Source organism: Dothidotthia symphoricarpi, assembly GCF_010015815.1.
Source record: "Dothidotthia symphoricarpi CBS 119687 unplaced genomic scaffold P153scaffold_3, whole genome shotgun sequence".
Taxonomy (NCBI): domain Eukaryota; kingdom Fungi; phylum Ascomycota; class Dothideomycetes; order Pleosporales; family Dothidotthiaceae; genus Dothidotthia; species Dothidotthia symphoricarpi.
In genome coordinates, this window is record NW_022985010.1 from 574,637 (window position 1) to 591,188 (window position 16,552).

Here is a 16,552-nt window from a genome sequence, read left to right on the forward strand (position 1 = left end):
TGATCATTTTTCTTGACAATCCAGATCCAAGACTCTAGACTACAAAACTGTTCTACATCTAGTTTTCATGGCGTTGAAACGAATCCTGGTGATCGCCGGCTCAGACAGCTCTGGTGGAGCGTACGAACTGTTCTACCCATCACCCTGATGAGCCAATTGACTAACAAGCACATCGCAGTGGGCTCGAAGCGGATCAAAAAGTCATTGCTGCACATGCGTGCTATGCGATGACTGCTACGACTGCATTGACGGCGCAGAACACGCTTGGTGTGCGAGATGTTCATCAAACGCCGCCTGACTTCTTGAGGAAGCAGATCGATGCTGTTTGTGAAGATGTTGGGGTTGATGTTGTCAAGACTGGTAATTTCATGACTGTGTCTACGTGGTTGTCGTGATTTGATGGCTGATGTCGTCGTAGGTATGCTGGCTTCCGCAGAGTCTATCCAAGTCGTCGCCGATGCGTTTCGTCGACACCATGTTAGCACGAGTGTTGTGGATCCTGTATGTTCATTTTACGCGTCTTTCTATCAACAGTAACATCGGGTTGATTTGCAATTCTTCGATGCTGAGACACGAACAGGTGATGCTTTCCACATCGGGCTACCAACTTCTCCCACAAGACGCTGTGATTACGCTGATAACTACTCTCCTCCCTTTAACCACGATTCTGACTCCCAACCTCCCTGAAGCGAAACTGCTGCTCGAAACTGCCCACGTGGACTCCAAAGACCCAGAAAATGTCGACGATATTGTCGCTATGGCACGACGTATCCAAAAGTTGGGCCCTAAATGGGTGTTGCTCAAAGGTGGACATCTGCCACTAACGAAAGGGAGGGTAGTCAGCAAAGAAGAGAGCGAAAGGGAGGTTGTAGTGAACGTTTTGGTGGGAGAGCATGAAGTGACGGTGCTTGAAAGTGAGTATTTGAAGAGTGAGAATACACATGGCACGGGGTGTTCATTGGCTTGTAAGTTGACCGTCTTCTTTCCGCATTGTTTCATGTGCTGTTTGATGAAGTGTATTGATGAAAATGCATAGCTGCAATTGCATGCAACGTCGCCTCGGGTATGAGCGTTGTGAATGCGGTGAAGAAGGCGAGCTTGTATATCGAAGCGGGGATAAAGACGAGCCAGAGTATTGGGAAGGGCAGTGGCCCGATCAACCACTTCCACTCGACATATACACTACCTTTTTCACCGTAAGTATCCCTTGACACCTCCCAAGTCTGACTGTTAAGATGTGTTAGAGGTGGCTTCATTTCGTACCTACTCGACCACGAGGATGTTCAAGGACCATGGAAGCAGTACACTGAACACGAGTTCGTGCACAAGATGGCTGATGGAACGTTGCCTGTCGAAAACTTCCGGTACTACATGATCCAGGATTATTTGTTTCTGGCAAGTTGCATGCTGTTCTCAGATATGCTTACGGAGCTACAATTGACAGTGGGGTAGATACAATTTGCAAGAGCAAACGCACTGTCGGCGTATAAGTCTAGTTCTCTAGCTGACATAGGTCGGTCAGTGCAACAAGTCGTAACCTTACAGGAGGAGATCAAGCTGCACATTAACTTCTGCAAGCAGTATGGACTGGAGGTGGAGGACATCGAAAGGCAAGAAGAGGACCGAGGTATGACATTGTTCGTGTGGCAAATGATTGTTATCACTCACAAATGTCCCAGCAACTACTGCATACACGAGATACGTCCTCGACATCGGTCAATCCCAAGACTGGATTGCCCTGCAAATCGCCATGCTCCCATGTCTAATTGGTTATGGGGCCATTGCGAAACGTCTAAATGAAGACCCAAAGGCCACCAGGAAAGGTAACGAATACTGGAAGTGGGTCGAGAGTTATGTGGGACAGGAGTATCTCGACGCGATAACGAGAGGTTCAGATCTGATTGAGGAGCATGCGATGAAGCTCTCGGTGTCGAGGGTCGAGGAACTCGCGAAAATATTCGTTCATGCGACAAACGTAATGTCCATCGCTCTTGATGTTGCTGACACGAAAGCTAATTTACCGCAGATGGAAAGGGGCTTTTGGGACATGGGGTTGAGCGTTGGGATAAAAACATAGGTGAACAATTGAAAACAATGAGGACCATCACATCAACGCTGTAAGATGGAATAGAACAACAACACTCGAGAAAAGAATGCAGCACTTGAAAAATGGGGCTGCATGCGTTGGAGTGACGAGGTTCCATATGCCGATAAGGGTCTCATCCTAAGCCGGAAGTGGCAAAAGCGTCCTTGGCACAACAGAAATTTTGGGCAAGCGCGTCCGGCGAGGCAAAGGCAGCAACTACTTTTTTCATCTCTCTCTCTCTCACCACATCACCCACTCTCATCCTCTCTACTCTTTCCTCCTACATAATCTGCGACCCTATTCAGTCGCTCTTCTGCACATAATACCCCTTTGCGACATCAAAGTCTAGGACACGTTCCCTCACCGTTCTTTGACACCGGTTTCTACAGAAACCCCCAACACCACACACAATGTCCTACGGCGGCGGCGGTTATGGCGGCGGCGGACGCGATGGCGGACGCGGCTACTCCAACGGGTACGACCATAACAACGCTGGATATGGCGGCGGCGCCTCCAACTATGACTACACAAGCCAGCATGCATCGTATGGGTAGGACGATCCATCCCCATCACGGGAAGGGCATCAGTGGCGTGGTTTTTGGCAGCCCCATCCATTCGTTATTTCTTTTCTCACCACTCTGCGCACAGAATTGGTATGACGACCGTGCGAGTTTCACTTGCTACTGCACGTCAAGCAGACGGTCACGTACTTGTTTTGATAGCGTGGAGTCCCCGCCTCTCTCTCACCGCTACCTGTTAATCGAATCAAGCTGACTTTCTTCCAGTGGCGGCGGTGGCTATGGCGGCAGCAACGGAGGTTCATACGGCGGCGGCGGCGGTGGAGGCTACGGTGGTGGCGGCGGTGGTTACGGCGGAGGTGGAGGCGACAGGATGTCTGCCCTTGGCCAGGGCCTGAAGACACAGCAGTGGGGTGCGTACTAACGTCTACATCAACAGCCAACTAAACTAACAGTTTCTCAGATCTCGACACAATGCCAAAGTTCGAGAAGTCCTTCTACAAGGAGGATCCCGCAGTTGCCGGACGCACACCAGACGAGGTCGACGCCTACCGCAAGGAGCACCAGATGGCGGTCGTTGGCAAGAACGTACCTAAACCCGTTACATCGTTCGACGAAGCTGGATTCCCAGCGTACGTCATGAACGAGGTCAAGGCACAAGGATTTGCGGCGCCCACTGCTATCCAGGCGCAGGGATGGCCCATGGCTCTCTCTGGACGCGATGTTGTCGGTGTTGCTGAGACAGGTTCCGGAAAGACATTGACCTACTGTCTGCCCGCTATCGTTCACATCAACGCTCAGCCTCTGCTCGGTCCCGGTGATGGTCCCATCGTCCTGATCCTCGCGCCTACTCGTGAATTGGCTGTTCAGATTCAACAAGAAATCAGCAAGTTCGGAAAGTCTTCCCGCATCCGCAACACCTGTGTTTACGGTGGTGTTCCCAAGGGCCCGCAGATCCGCGACCTCGCTAGGGGCGTCGAAGTGTGCATCGCTACCCCTGGACGTCTTATCGACATGCTCGAGTCTGGAAAGACCAACCTCCGTCGTGTCACCTACCTTGTTCTCGATGAGGCCGATCGCATGCTTGACATGGGTTTTGAGCCGCAGATTCGCAAAATCATTGGACAGATTCGCCCAGATCGTCAGACTTGCATGTGGTCTGCTACATGGCCCAAGGAAGTTCGTCAGCTGGCTGCCGATTACCAGAAGGATTTCATCCAAGTCAACATTGGCTCCATGGATCTCTCCGCCAACCACCGCATTCAGCAGATCGTTGAGGTTGTCTCAGAGTTCGAGAAGCGCGACAGGATGGCCAAGCACCTTGAGACCATCATGAGCGACAAGGAAAACAAGATCTTGATCTTTACAGGTACCAAGCGAGTCGCTGATGAGATCACCCGATTCCTTCGCCAGGATGGATGGCCAGCGTTGTGTAAGTTTCCTTCGAGTCTTGTTTTCACGACGTTGCTAATGAATTTTTAGCCATTCACGGTGACAAGCAGCAGAACGAGCGCGATTGGGTCTTGAACGAGTTCAAGACTGGCAAGAGCCCCATCATGGTTGCCACTGACGTGGCTTCCCGTGGTATTGGTATGATTGCAAACCCCCCCACCCCTCTCCCCTCTCCCTCCCAAACTATTATTATGCGTGAACTGCCATTGTGCTCTGCTTAGGTTGTCTTGTGCGCTCGCTACATTTGCTTCCATGACATCGTCCAGGGCTTGAAGAGTTTCTCGATCTGAAAACCAGGGATCCTTGGGCACGCTGGCGAAGTATTCGCTCTTTGCCGCTCTCTGTCTCACGTATTACCGAGGTATTACTGAGACAAGCTGAGATGATTGAACTTGTGCTTCTACAAGTTGTAATCTCTTCCAAGGGTTTCTGGACCAGGAGATATCCGCAGCCTTTCCCACTGGATTCGTATGCCATGACCATCGTTGTAGCGCACTGAGACACTTGCATGCAACATACTGCAGCTTCACGCGATCACATCCTGATCGTCGTTTTGCCCGTCACACTTACCAATTGCTAACCTTGCGTTTTAAGATGTCCGTAACATTACCCACGTGTTCAACTATGACTACCCCAACAACTCGGAGGACTATGTCCATCGTATTGGTCGAACTGCTCGTGCTGGTACAACCGGTACTGCTATCACGCTCTTCACCCCTGAGAGTACGTACACTCTTTGCTGACGGCGCTGGACATGACTAACAGTATAATAGACTCCAAGCAGGCCCGTGATCTCGTGCAGATTCTTACAGAGTCCAAGCAACAGATTGACCCTCGCCTACATGAGATGTGCCGCTACGGTGGCGGCGGAGGCGGTGGCGGTCGCTGGGGAGGTGGCCGCGGCCGAGGTGGAGGCCGCGGTGGTGGTGGCGGTCGTGGTGGTACGTACACTCAGACTCTTGTATGATGAGTAGCTCGCTGACTTAACTTCAAGGCTGGAGCGGAGGCAACTCTGACCCCATTCGCAACAGCCGCTGGTAAACTCTTGACCACGACATCATTTGCAACGAGATCGAGAAGCTTCACTGCACACTCGCACGGCGTTCATGATAGACATTTCTTTCGTTCAGGATCGCTTCATTCGTTCCTCTCTTGTGCGACTCGCGCGCAAGAATTCAGTACCTGACCAGTCTTTGTCGATGTATGCTGATACCCCGAAGGAAACAGAGCACTGGTCGTCATGGGAGGATAAGGTTGGTAACGCAGTACGGCACATCCATTTGTTAGACTGATATTGCCCCCTTTCTTCGAGGCCACCAGACGCGACCTTAAGTTATCACTCTGGCTGGTCGCTTTGCATCGTGGAGCAGGTGGCGTTTACATTTCAAAAGTTTCTGTCAAGTAATAGTTTACATATAGAATACACTTTTTCCAACCGCACTGGCTTTGTTAACTTCACTTGTGCACAAAGACCTTTGACCCATTTTAAAGTAGCATGCATTAACGGCAATAATGTGCATTCACTATAACATACGAGCAGACGTAAAACGCCAAAACTTGTAACTGTTTTGCAATATCTAGATTGACACAATTAGAAAGGGGAAGAGTGTTTATAGTAAACAAAGTTCTTGCAATTCTATATATCTCATAAACAATGGGCACGGCCCAGAGTAAGAATACGGCAATACATTCACCAGCTTAGAGCCAAATCTCCGATCGAGAATATATAACTAATCAAGAGATCTGTTTTCGTAGCGCCATACTCCCGTTCTTCACATTGCTTTAGGCCGCACCTTTTGCAGTATAATTACCGTTGTTCAGGGCTGTCATAGGTCGCAACTTGACTCATTTGTGTCCTGTTGCATGTGAGGGGCAGCCTAGGACTTTGCAGCTTAACTAATTACCACTCACGCGCCGACAACACGAACATGCACTCGAAAATTCCAAAGCCTGAGATTCATACAACTCATACTAGAACCTGCTGTCTGGTGATAATATATTCTTTCGTTGTCCATGAAGTTCCAGAACCCTATATTGTCAGGTCAGCAGGTGGGCCCCGCACAGTATAACCGAGTAATTGATATTCAGATGAGGTACGACCCAGAGCGATGTGAGAACCTCGATACGCGGTTTTATACTGCGCAACCAATCAAGGGCCCTTGATCGTTTACTTATCGAAAGGAAATGTGATGTTACAGTACTATATTGTCTGGTCCGAAATACGGGCCTAAGCAATATTTTCTTGTCATCCTCTCCTCTCCTCTTCTCTCCCCTTCTCTCCCCTTCTCAACCTCGACGATCGATGTGAACTGAGCTGAGATCTCTCTATCCGCGGTTGCCGGCTTACCACTTCCACTTTCTGTGTGTGAGAGAGAGAAGGGGCAAGAGGAACGAGAGGTAGTAGTGGGGGTTGGCTGAGTATGAGGGGTTGAAGATCTAGCGACGTGTGCTGATGATACGTGCCCTGACGTCAGGCTGTCCAATTGATTATAATCTCAAAACGTAATCGTGTCTGAGAATGTACAGTATGGTGATCTATCCAGTACGGAGGTCCTGGAGATACTGGTTGTTATCTTCGTTATATCGCGGTACGTTGTGGTATCTCCTCGAATTATGAGCCCATCTTCGCCTCGCGTGCTGACCTTGAGTTCGTCGGGATTTCGGATCAAGACGGTTCTACCAATCCGTGGTTGTCCCAACAGGTACTCCCGGGGGTACCATAGTATGCATCGGTGTTCTCGTGTAGTTGGGATGGAAGGCATCATCTCGACGACCATGGCCAATGAGTTGTATCGATGTTGATGATCAGTATAGAGGGCATTGTCGGCGCGGTGGGTGGTAGAGGTGTAAATATGACGACTGGTCCGCAGGAACAAAGAAACGATGCATGAGCGCCAAGTGAACGTTTCTGCGAAGTAGAGTCGGGCATCAAAGGAAGACGACCGAGGGTTCGGGATACTTGACGTGATGGTGAGCAGTGAAGTGGCTAGGCTGATGATACTGACCTTGAAGCGGTTGAGCTACTGGTAGTGACTGTGAAGCGGTCTGGCTGGCTGAAACAGCGGGAACACGAAGCTATGGGCATCATAGAAACGCAAACGTGGCGAGGGGTCGGGAGATGTTTGAGGAATCGGAGACCCGATCGTATTTCAGGTCGAGGTTTCATTGAAGCCTTGAGCAAAGATTGGGGATCTGCGGGTAGTTCATATGATGAACAACTGTGAACAATGAATGTGAAAGATCTGAAATGGTATTGATTGTGGAAAGACTGCGGCGAGACCGACCCGCGACCATGTTGATCTTGGAGAGTTGAGTTGGGACCGACACTGTGAAAAGACCATGGACAAGACTGTAGAGAAATCGCGGAACTGAAAGAGATTGCGGATACAGGAAAACGAGTTGGTACTGACACCGAGAAGACTGCGTTAGTACTGATGCTGTGGAGATAGTATGAAATTGTGTGGATATCGGGGATCTTGGGGGTCTTGTGTTGCTCAGGTAGAAGGGCACTAACCCCCATTGAACTTGAATTACTTCCCGTCCAGCAACTATAGTATATCGTCCCATATATTGTGTGGGGAGTTTTTTTTTTTCACGTTTGCGAGAAAGACTGTGTATCTAACCGACAGAACGATGATCCGGAATGGAAACATATGGGTTGATGGTTTGCGGCTATCATCCGGACAATTCGCATGCCTTCCGGCCTCATAACTAAACGCGTCTTCTTCGAAGGTGAAACAGTGGTTATTGTGGTTATAGACGACCACCTCCGTTACCGGCATCTGATGCAAACCTGGCTCGGCAGGGGGTCAATGCCGGGATTGATCTAGGCACCTGGCAACTAGCAAAGACTCTCTGAGAAGAGGGTTTACAAGTGAAGTGAGATGATTCACCAGGCGCCGAGCGCTATGAGAATGGTGAGCGCTCATACTAGACAAGCCCTACTACTATTCACTGACGAAGAAGTATGGGATAACATCGAAACAAGTTTCGTTCAGGCAATGGTAACAGTAAAGAGCCTTGTGGTCTTTTCTCCATGATAGTATGCTGATCCTGTACACGCCATCTCAAATGAAGCAAGTGTCAGAACTGCTCGCTATGAATTCATGCACTGGACTTGAAAGAAGTCTTTGTCGGTATCAATTGAGGCACTCTTTGTTGCGATATCAGAGCGGTCACTTGATGAAGAGTCGCGTCTTAGAAGACGACAACTGCAGCGTTAGATCAGTGTGTATTGTCGTACACTGGTAGAATACTGAGTTATGACGTCTGTAGTAGTGTTCGAGGGCTCGCAAGCTGGTGCTTATCCAGCAATGACGGCCGAACATCCTCTTAGAATTATACACGGATGATATGCATGAAATGCTGTACCGATGTAGCGTTGAGGTAGTGGCAACTAGAATTGATCCGTCTCCAACCAGCACTACGACGGTGTCTGGGATCGCCCGCTGCTTGTTATCGGGCGGATTAGGTCCGCATTGGCGTAAGCCAAATCCTTAGAGGTTGACTCTTATGGACTGAATAGCACCCAGACAGAGTTGTTGACGGCGCAATGCAAGCATGATGCGCTGCAGCGAGATGTCCCATGTTTCTCTGTGCGCAATCAAAGCGATTTTGTCCGAGAATATCTCAGCGTGATCTCTGTGTCATTATCGTGACCATTTATGCATGGGGAACTCTCTCCTATGGCGTCAGGTTGCATGTCTCCGCAGGCTCTCATTTGTAGTTTACACTGGAGCGTTGCGCCCATGCACACATGCAATGCGAATCCGACACAGCTCATAGCCAACGGATAATCTGAGCAAAGTAATAGTTATCTCGCAGTGACATACTTTTGGGTGTGATAGAACCGGATTTGATGATAGCATCGCCTCCTTCAATTGGAACAAAATGTGCGGTTAGTTGCAACCCAGCTGTGTGACGGGTGCAGGGTAGTTGCGTTTAGAGTTAATTGACTAACCAGAACCTATCCGTGTTCATCGTACGGATCGCACTTTGTGTGGGATAGGTAGGTATACATAGTAAACCCGATTGGAGATGACTTCTTTGTTGCGCTTGGGAGTATGGTGGGCAAACAATGTGTATGATTGGCGTCTTGAAAGGTCTCTTGGACGACCTCTGTCCGAATCTTGGATACTCCTTTGCGTGGCGTTGGGTTTGATGAGAACAAATCATTCCCGTGTCTTGAGCTTTAGCCGGTCACAAGGCCGTTGATCTCAAAGAGCGTTCTGCTGATCTTCTCTTTCCTGCATCTTAAAATGAAGGCCGAAACATTTCGCAAATTGTAGACGCATCACAGTACCCCGGAGTGCGCGTGTCCACGCGTTCGATAGTCGCCTCAGCCTCGTATCCGGATGATCTGACAGAGATCTGATTGATGGATAGTCCGACTGGTGGTCGGTCGAGATCCAACTTTATCCAGGCCTGAAACAGAAAGGCGTGCAAGGCAAGTCGAGTTCGACCTACAGGCCTCACAACGTGGTTCCTGTGGGCGGGCTCCGTTTCATCTTCCGAGGTATCCAAGCTAAAGAAAACAAGCTTTATTGATTTTCGACGGAGGTAGCGCGAGATCCCGTGCATTGGGTGCTGGTGCATGCAGCGGGATTAAGCTTCATCCGAAGGTTAGATGGTGGGTGATAGTTCCATCCAAAGACACGTGGGCAACCAGAATGAATTGAGAGGAACGCGGTGGCTGCGCCTGCGCTTGCGACAAAAATCGAGTGTAACGTGAAGATAAAGCGAACTGCAAACATCAACAAAGAACAAGGCATTGGCGCACTGAAGTTGTATGGACACAGTATACACTAGGTTCCGTTGGTTCAACACAGTATCTCGGTCAAAGAATAGAGGAAAGAACAGACGAGGGGTGACATCCGACCAAGCCAAGCAGTTTGGGTGCAGTGAGATGAGTGCATGCGGTCGTTCACGCGATATCACATCAAGAATAGCGGACGCCCGGGCGCCAAAATCGGTCGTTCTTCGGGTTTCTGGGACGCATGTCATGCAGCTGAAAGTGTACAGCAGATGGATCTTGGCACATTCGTCAGAATCCCTGATGATCACTGATCAACAATGATACCGTAATCGAAGAATACGATCAGCTTCATATGCCTGCCAAGAGAAGGTGCCAGAAGTGTGGTACGGGTCTCTTTGGCGGAAAGTTTGTCGGGTATGCGGCTCGTGGAGAGCTGCTTCTGCAAAGTCAAAAGCGGAAGGGTGGACGGTTCCCTGCGAGACCGCGTCATGACAGAGGCCTAATGCCGAGGGAGAGAAATGCAGGAGGCGGGGACCTGACAAGACTGCGATCGACTTTATGTATTGACTCGTTTGTGGATCTCAAAGAGCACCGCCAGGCGGAGTTGCCGTAAAAGGTTGTACGATGGTTCCAGACGATCTCACGACTGCTAGAGGCAAAGCGCAATGGTGGAGGAATATGACCATGCAGCCGACCACTTTGATAGCAGAAATCGTGCTATGCGACAACAATGACGCACGCACAACGATGTGTCGCTCTTTTCCTCGTACCTAATGGATTTGTGCTGTCGCCTGCTAAAAAATCTTCCTGTTGTACGACAGGCCCAGATTCTTTGCCATAACACCTCGCGCATGATCTCCAACAGACGTCCTGCGTACAGGGTTCTAGTTGGCTTCTAGTGGACGAATTGCATGTCGGCCGCATGCATGTTGTGGCCTTGTTGCAGGGATCCATCGTCGGCGGAGAGGACGTCAGCGGAGACTTCTCCTTGCACATTGAGCATGCGTAATGATTGGAGTTGATGGTGATGCTGCCGCATGAATTTGTTAGTCCTCCAGCCTGGCCTTGAATTCTGATCTGGCATGGTAGCGAACACGCGTCAAGGTAAATGTCAAAGGGCTCCAACCTTGGAACATCGTCCCAGCCACGTGAGCGACTTCGGCTTTACTCTGCCTCTATTCGCCGACAGGTCGAGAGAACCACGGAACCCACTTCGTGATGGATTTGGAAACGCCCTTGTCAGTGTCAACCGCTCGCCCAAACCCGTAAAACGTACCTACCTGGGTGCGCAACCGTGGGTTGGCATTAGCCGCTAGTCCCGTAGGCTAAAGTACAACATTGCGATCCAATATTAGTGGTTGTTATCCGACAACATGCTCGTCGAATGGAAGATGCGCCTTTTATCCGTTCGAAAGTGATTTGACGTTATGATGACCTCTTTCGACGGGCCAACGTTACCACGAAGGCTTTGCAAGGAGACGTGGTATTGAAGGGTCAAGGATGAGTGTCTGACGTCTGGACCATAGAAGGCATGATGGTTCACGACGCTGTGCTGGTCGTGTTGCGATCGAGTCTACGTTCCCGCTCCCGCTCGACGGCGCATGTGTATCTAGGCTAGCAATATTTGCTGTCCATCTATCCTGGGGCTGATCAGACGCCATACTGCACGACCCAATCAAAAGAAAAACAAAGAAGCATCTGGGTTGAACATGAAATGTGTTGTGATATCGAACCGAGCATGTCATCACACTTGACGACGCGTCGCGAATTGGTATGCAAGAGAGCGTCCATGGCCCCGCTTTTACACGATTGGCACGCATCCTGACCGCCCCTACACGTTCGTTTCTTGTGCTGTCATCAACCAACCGTCGGAGGATGGTCCCAGCTACGTGGCTGGACGCAGCCCTGGGCAGTCTGCTGACAGATATGACTAGTATCTTATATAACACGAAAAAAGCATGTTGCGGGGAGCGGCCCACTCGATTCGTTGACGAATGCTCGAACAATGCAAAGGTAAGGAGTGAAGACTGGAAACGAGGGAGCAGTGTGCCAGGCCCATCCCCTCGTCCTCTTGACTGCGACGATAAGCGTGACTCGAACGACGGATGGATGGTGAACAGTGAGCACACAAGCATGGGATGGGAACAACAACCCTGGAGTAATGTTGCCGCCCTCCTTTTTCGCTCCACATGCTTGCTTTCGCTCACCGCAACATATTCGCTTCGCGCTCGCATTTGGGCATCATTGCCGTTCTTGATAGCTGTGCCGTGTCCAATATCTGCGCGCATCAGTCTGCCTGGGTGGCCGCGCCTGCCGAGGGTCGAGAGGCGTGGACCCCCGTCGCCACACTGACTTCATCATGATGGCTTGGAGGAGGACGTTGGTGGTGAGGTTCAGCGCCGAACATCTGGGGGCATTTGATGTTGCTGTGTATATCGCCTATGGTCTCACCTAACGACCTTGGTACTAGGCATTGAAGCGCCGTGAGTCTAGCGCGCAAGCTAGGCCTCAGCCTCATGGCATCGCTGCATTCTTCTTTGAACGTCAAGCACGATGTTGCAAGGCCGTCAGCAACGCAGGCAGTCATCGCGATTGTCATCGCAAGGGGCTGCAACGGCCACCGGCGTCCAGGCGCGTTAGTCATCCACCTTGGCATTTGCCGGATTTTTTTTAAAGGCTCGTCTGAGTGGGCTTTTCCATCGCCACCATAGCACGCTTGCCTTCTTTGTCTAGTCTACATCGCGAATCTCAGCGCGCTCACCACCATCTCCGTTGCGTCCGGTGCCTTGCTCTAACGCCCGTCATCAAGCAATAGCCCGCTACCCCAGGCACATCAGATCTCGCGCGCCGCAGTGCAACCCGCCGCGAGCTTTGAGACCGCCGCCTTGTTGGCGCGTTGGAGTTCCCCCACAGCACCTGCACGCGTCGGTCTGTCTGTCTGTCTGCTGTCACGCGAGTCACCTTCGCGCGTCAACACTGCCCTTCACGGCCCACATTCGTGGACCACCTGTGCCGCTGCCCCAGCAGATCTTCGCAGCAGCACACAATCGTCACCCAATTTTTCCCGCGGAAGAATCGGCTGAGATCTTAACACTCGGCACGCTCGGCGCAGTTGAGTTTTTGACACGAAGAGGCAGGGAGGTGCACTTGCAGAGTGAAACTTTCAGTAATCGATACCGACAACGGACCGACTCTTTGTCGTGTTCTCATCCAGTGAGAGAGGAGCCAGTCAACGTCACGCATAGCGACCTCTTCTGTGGCCACCTGCAAGCAAATTCACCCGTTCACTCACATCGGCGAACGTGCTCCTCACAGCCCGCATCAATCGCAGCTCTCACCGGCCTACCAGCGCGCGCGCACACTCCCCCGCGCAACGTGGACAGTCGACCACTGTCAAAGTCAGACCCCCGTTCCATATTTTCCTCACAACGCCAGCCCAACCTTGTCTTAGCCTACCTAGAACAGTAACAAATTCCCACTGCCACGGCTCGGCTTTACCACTCTGGTCAGCCCCAGTCACCCTGCTCGCGAACCGGACATTCATTACCTCATCTAGCGTGCTAATCTGCCTGGGTCAAGAACCGAACCTCTCCCAGCGATTCGATTGGCGGTATCTCAAAGCTAGGGCGTGCGCCACTGACCTGCACCCATCTCGACCTTGCTCCCGCTAGCGGTCTTCCAAATTCACGCCTCGCTCAAAGGACCCGCTGTACGAGCACTTTCACCACTAGCGCTCTCGTGTTGCCTCTGCGTTGCACCTGTCCGCGATTCGGGCACCTTTTGGCGCTAGCCTTCACCCCCTGCCCTCGAACTTGCATCTTCCGTGCGTTTATCTATTTGACGGCTGGAAAACTGCCGAGCCTCTTGTCCCTCCACCTGGTCGCCGTGGAAAACACACCGTCTGCAAATCTCCCGTGTTTAACTTCGACGCTATACCCGACCTTCCTCTCGTTCCCTGGCTGTGCGCAATCCTTGGCTATCCTCCGCCAACACTTCAAGAGCCTAGTCGTCTGTCTTCTTGTGACCGCGGTATATTATCCGAAGACGGCTTGCGACCGTCATATTTCTGCAGCCGTTCCTCCCAGACCACGCGCAACTACTGCCAGCCTAAAGCACCCGTGCAACTGCACTCTTGAACACGTACACAGTCTATGGACGCAAGACAACAGGATTACCCGCAGTCAGGTTTGAGCCCGCCCTACCCAACCTTTACCGAACCAGCTTCTGAGAGCATCTCTGCAGATCAAGCATCTGCTGCGCAATATCCTCCACAAGGTCACGACCCGCGAGCTTCAAACCTCACGCCCACCTCAGACTACAGCGTGAATCCATCCTCTGCGCGCTCAGGGTCATTCCCAGAGTACATTCAGCGCTCGTACCAACCAGGCGCTCAAGGGCCAGCACCAGGCGGTATGGCGCAACAACAGAGTCCGTCAATGTCTATTCCAGATGGTCAAACACATGACCATCAACAACCACAGCAACTCAAGTCTGACTCGGATGTACCTATAGATCCATCAATCGCCGCCGCGACGAGCCCGACCTATCCTCACCAACAGCAATACTCGCCTTACACACCTCATCATGATATGCAGCATTACCCCGGGCATCCCCAAACCCCCATGTACGCGTCACGACCTGAATGGGCGGGTCAATACCCTCAACCCGGCATGCACTATGCTCACCCTGCTACGTCAGGCCCTCCTTCGGCAGCAATGGTCTCTCCTGTCCAGCGACCACCTACGGTAAGTAGTCCTGAAGCTTGTGCAACTTGATTGTCCGGTCACATTCTTCTCCCAATTTGAATCTGTGGTTGGCTCTTGTGGTTGAGGTATTGGACTGACAGTTTATGCAGGGAGGTCATCCATTGTCGACGGTTTACTCGTTCGTGCCAATCCCGGGCGCGCAACAACATAAACGACCGAGACGGCGATACGAAGAAATCGAGCGCATGTACAAATGTGGTTGGAATGGCTGCGAAAAAGCGTATGGCACTTTGAATCATTTGAATGCGCACGTCACGATGCAGTCCCACGGAGCGAAGCGAACACCAGAAGGTATGTGCAGTCATTGTATATCCCAGGTCTTCGTTTGTTCTTTTGTGGTCCTTGCAAGCTCCACTCGCTAGACTCTTAGCCTTGAACCCGTCTGGGTGGAGTTTTCACACAATTGGGTACATTTGGTAACGGAAGCTAACCATGCCCCTTCGCCTTGGCACATTTTTTGACACTGTTATACACACTAACATATTCACTACAGAATTCAAGGAAATTCGCAAGGAATGGAAAGCCAAGAAGAAGGAAGAAGAGGCCGCGCGTAAGGCCGACGAAGAACGCCACCGCGCCGACGTGCAGCAACATGTCCAGCAGCAACAACGGGCAGCGCATGAGGGTGCCCCTGGCGGCGAGCCGCCAGTATATGGGCAGATGCGACAGGCCGTTGGGGTGCCAGGTCAACCACCTTCTCATCCTCAGCTTCCACCCATTGGCTATCAGCCGGCTGCTTCTGGCAACACGGCTGCTCCTCAGTACGGAACGCAGAGTCCGGGTCTTCCCGAGGGAATGGCGCAGTATGCTACTCCAAACAGCAACGCCTACCACAGTCCAAATAGTAACAACAGCAGTTATCCCCAATCGCCGTACGGACAGAATCCGCAGATGTATCAGCAAAATCATTAGGTTTCGATTCTTCATCACCAACCTACGATCGATGTCCAACCGGCAGCTGAAAGCCACCATACGTTACCCCCAGACTTCAATTCATGATCGATGTTCAACCGTCGGACGAGTGCAAAGAGGCGAAATTGGACGAACACGAGAATCACCCCTAGTATCAACTGTACAACAAAGTATCTCTGTCACCCCGTTTTCTTTGGCCGGTCTGCAAATATCACGATTTTCTTTAAGGAGGTTCTTTGCATTCATTTCCCGGAAGCATGGGATGGTTTTGGCATCATCGTTTTCCTGCGGTGCCTTTGCATTTTCACTTGGTGGCGGCTGTATGTTCTAATTTTAAAGATGTTTATGGCTGAGAGAGCACGCTTGATCGTTACTTGCGTGTGCGACTCCTCTCGAAAGGATGGGAGAGAAAGAGGCGGAACGAGCTGGTGGTGGTGGCGCGAAATGTTCTTGCTGCAGGGTAGAGCTATTTGGGACTGCTGGTCAAACTACATGTCTACCTTTCCCTTCGTCTTGCTCATTCTTGCCCAATACCAAAATTTGTTCTTCTCGGATTTTCTTTTGCGCCTAGAAATCATGCATGTGGAACGGCGCTTACCAGAAACAATTTTACACATTCTTCGCTACCTGATTTGTCTCTGCCAAACTAAGGAACCGAACCGGTGATTCACAAACGCAGGTTCCCTTCGAGCGGAATCATGACTTCCAATCACTATTTTTTCCGGCTCCTCGACCTTTATCTCGTTACGCACAACGTGGAACGAACAACATCAAAGAGGTTGGTTACCTCGATCCGACTCGCCTTGATGTGACCCTGCAGAAAGCAAGGATCCCGGATCGCCGTGTCATGTGTCGTACCGGACATGACAAGAGACCCTACTTTCCTCACAACAACAACCTATCACCATAGTCATGTGCTTCGGCCGTCACACTCGCATCGCACACACAAAGACGCTTTGCATATGCAACATACCCGCCACAGCGAAATGCTTACACTCGTATTAGTAAATATTCCACTTTGGTGCCTCATCGGCCACTTAGTACGATATCTCACTCTGCTTCT

The 16,552-nt window shown here is 51.1% G+C and overlaps 5 protein-coding genes across 5 annotated transcripts; 4 read left to right on the forward strand and 1 right to left on the reverse strand.

Annotated features, from left to right (window-relative positions):
- Positions 1 to 67: 67 nt before the first annotated feature.
- Positions 68 to 2,077, forward strand: P153DRAFT_372957 (uncharacterized protein; the record flags this gene model as incomplete). The annotated part of the gene is made up of 9 exons (XM_033669432.1): positions 68 to 120; positions 179 to 360; positions 419 to 501; positions 581 to 965; positions 1,037 to 1,196; positions 1,245 to 1,395; positions 1,453 to 1,627; positions 1,680 to 1,975; positions 2,027 to 2,077. The coding sequence occupies 9 exons, from the start codon at positions 68 to 70 to the stop codon at positions 2,075 to 2,077; spliced, it is 1,536 nt and encodes a 511-aa protein (XP_033527707.1).
- Positions 2,078 to 2,567: 490 nt separating this feature from the next.
- Positions 2,568 to 4,725, forward strand: P153DRAFT_363520 (DEAD-domain-containing protein). Its single transcript, XM_033667391.1, has 3 exons — positions 2,568 to 3,017; positions 3,068 to 4,036; positions 4,087 to 4,725. The coding sequence occupies exons 1-3, from the start codon at positions 2,978 to 2,980 to the stop codon at positions 4,275 to 4,277; spliced, it is 1,200 nt and encodes a 399-aa protein (XP_033527708.1). The 5' UTR covers positions 2,568 to 2,977; the 3' UTR covers positions 4,278 to 4,725.
- P153DRAFT_154299 (uncharacterized protein) lies at positions 4,465 to 5,502 on the forward strand. Its single transcript, XM_033662223.1, has 3 exons — positions 4,465 to 4,779; positions 4,830 to 4,997; positions 5,051 to 5,502. Exons 1-3 carry the CDS (start codon positions 4,651 to 4,653, stop codon positions 5,240 to 5,242), a joined length of 489 nt encoding a protein of 162 aa, XP_033527709.1. The 5' UTR covers positions 4,465 to 4,650; the 3' UTR covers positions 5,243 to 5,502.
- Positions 5,503 to 10,552: 5,050 nt separating this feature from the next.
- Positions 10,553 to 10,931, reverse strand: P153DRAFT_363521 (uncharacterized protein). Its single transcript, XM_033667392.1, has one exon. It carries the CDS (start codon positions 10,893 to 10,895, stop codon positions 10,707 to 10,709), a length of 189 nt encoding a protein of 62 aa, XP_033527710.1. The 5' UTR covers positions 10,896 to 10,931; the 3' UTR covers positions 10,553 to 10,706.
- A 3,031-nt stretch (positions 10,932 to 13,962) lies between these two features.
- On the forward strand, positions 13,963 to 15,489 carry P153DRAFT_353703 (transcriptional regulator; the record flags this gene model as incomplete). The annotated part of the gene is made up of 3 exons (XM_033666456.1): positions 13,963 to 14,556; positions 14,667 to 14,868; positions 15,071 to 15,489. 3 exons carry the CDS (start codon positions 13,963 to 13,965, stop codon positions 15,487 to 15,489), a joined length of 1,215 nt encoding a protein of 404 aa, XP_033527711.1.
- Between the last annotated feature and the right edge of the window lie 1,063 nt (positions 15,490 to 16,552).

Excerpts from the sequence above, each read along its gene's own strand:
- P153DRAFT_154299 (XM_033662223.1), top strand. The coding sequence starts at position 4,651 with ATGTCCGTAACATTACCCACGTGTTCAACTATGACTACCCCAACAACT. Across the intron at positions 4,780-4,829 it reads CACGCTCTTCACCCCTGAGA|ACTCCAAGCAGGCCCGTGAT; the intron begins GTACGTACACTC and ends ACAGTATAATAG. Across the intron at positions 4,998-5,050 it reads TGGTGGTGGCGGTCGTGGTG|GCTGGAGCGGAGGCAACTCT; the intron begins GTACGTACACTC and ends CTTAACTTCAAG.
- P153DRAFT_363521 (XM_033667392.1), bottom strand. The coding sequence starts at position 10,895 with ATGCCAGATCAGAATTCAAGGCCAGGCTGGAGGACTAACAAATTCATG.
- P153DRAFT_363520 (XM_033667391.1), top strand. The coding sequence starts at position 2,978 with ATGTCTGCCCTTGGCCAGGGCCTGAAGACACAGCAGTGGG. Across the intron at positions 3,018-3,067 it reads CCTGAAGACACAGCAGTGGG|ATCTCGACACAATGCCAAAG; the intron begins GTGCGTACTAAC and ends ACAGTTTCTCAG. Across the intron at positions 4,037-4,086 it reads GGATGGATGGCCAGCGTTGT|CCATTCACGGTGACAAGCAG; the intron begins GTAAGTTTCCTT and ends ATGAATTTTTAG.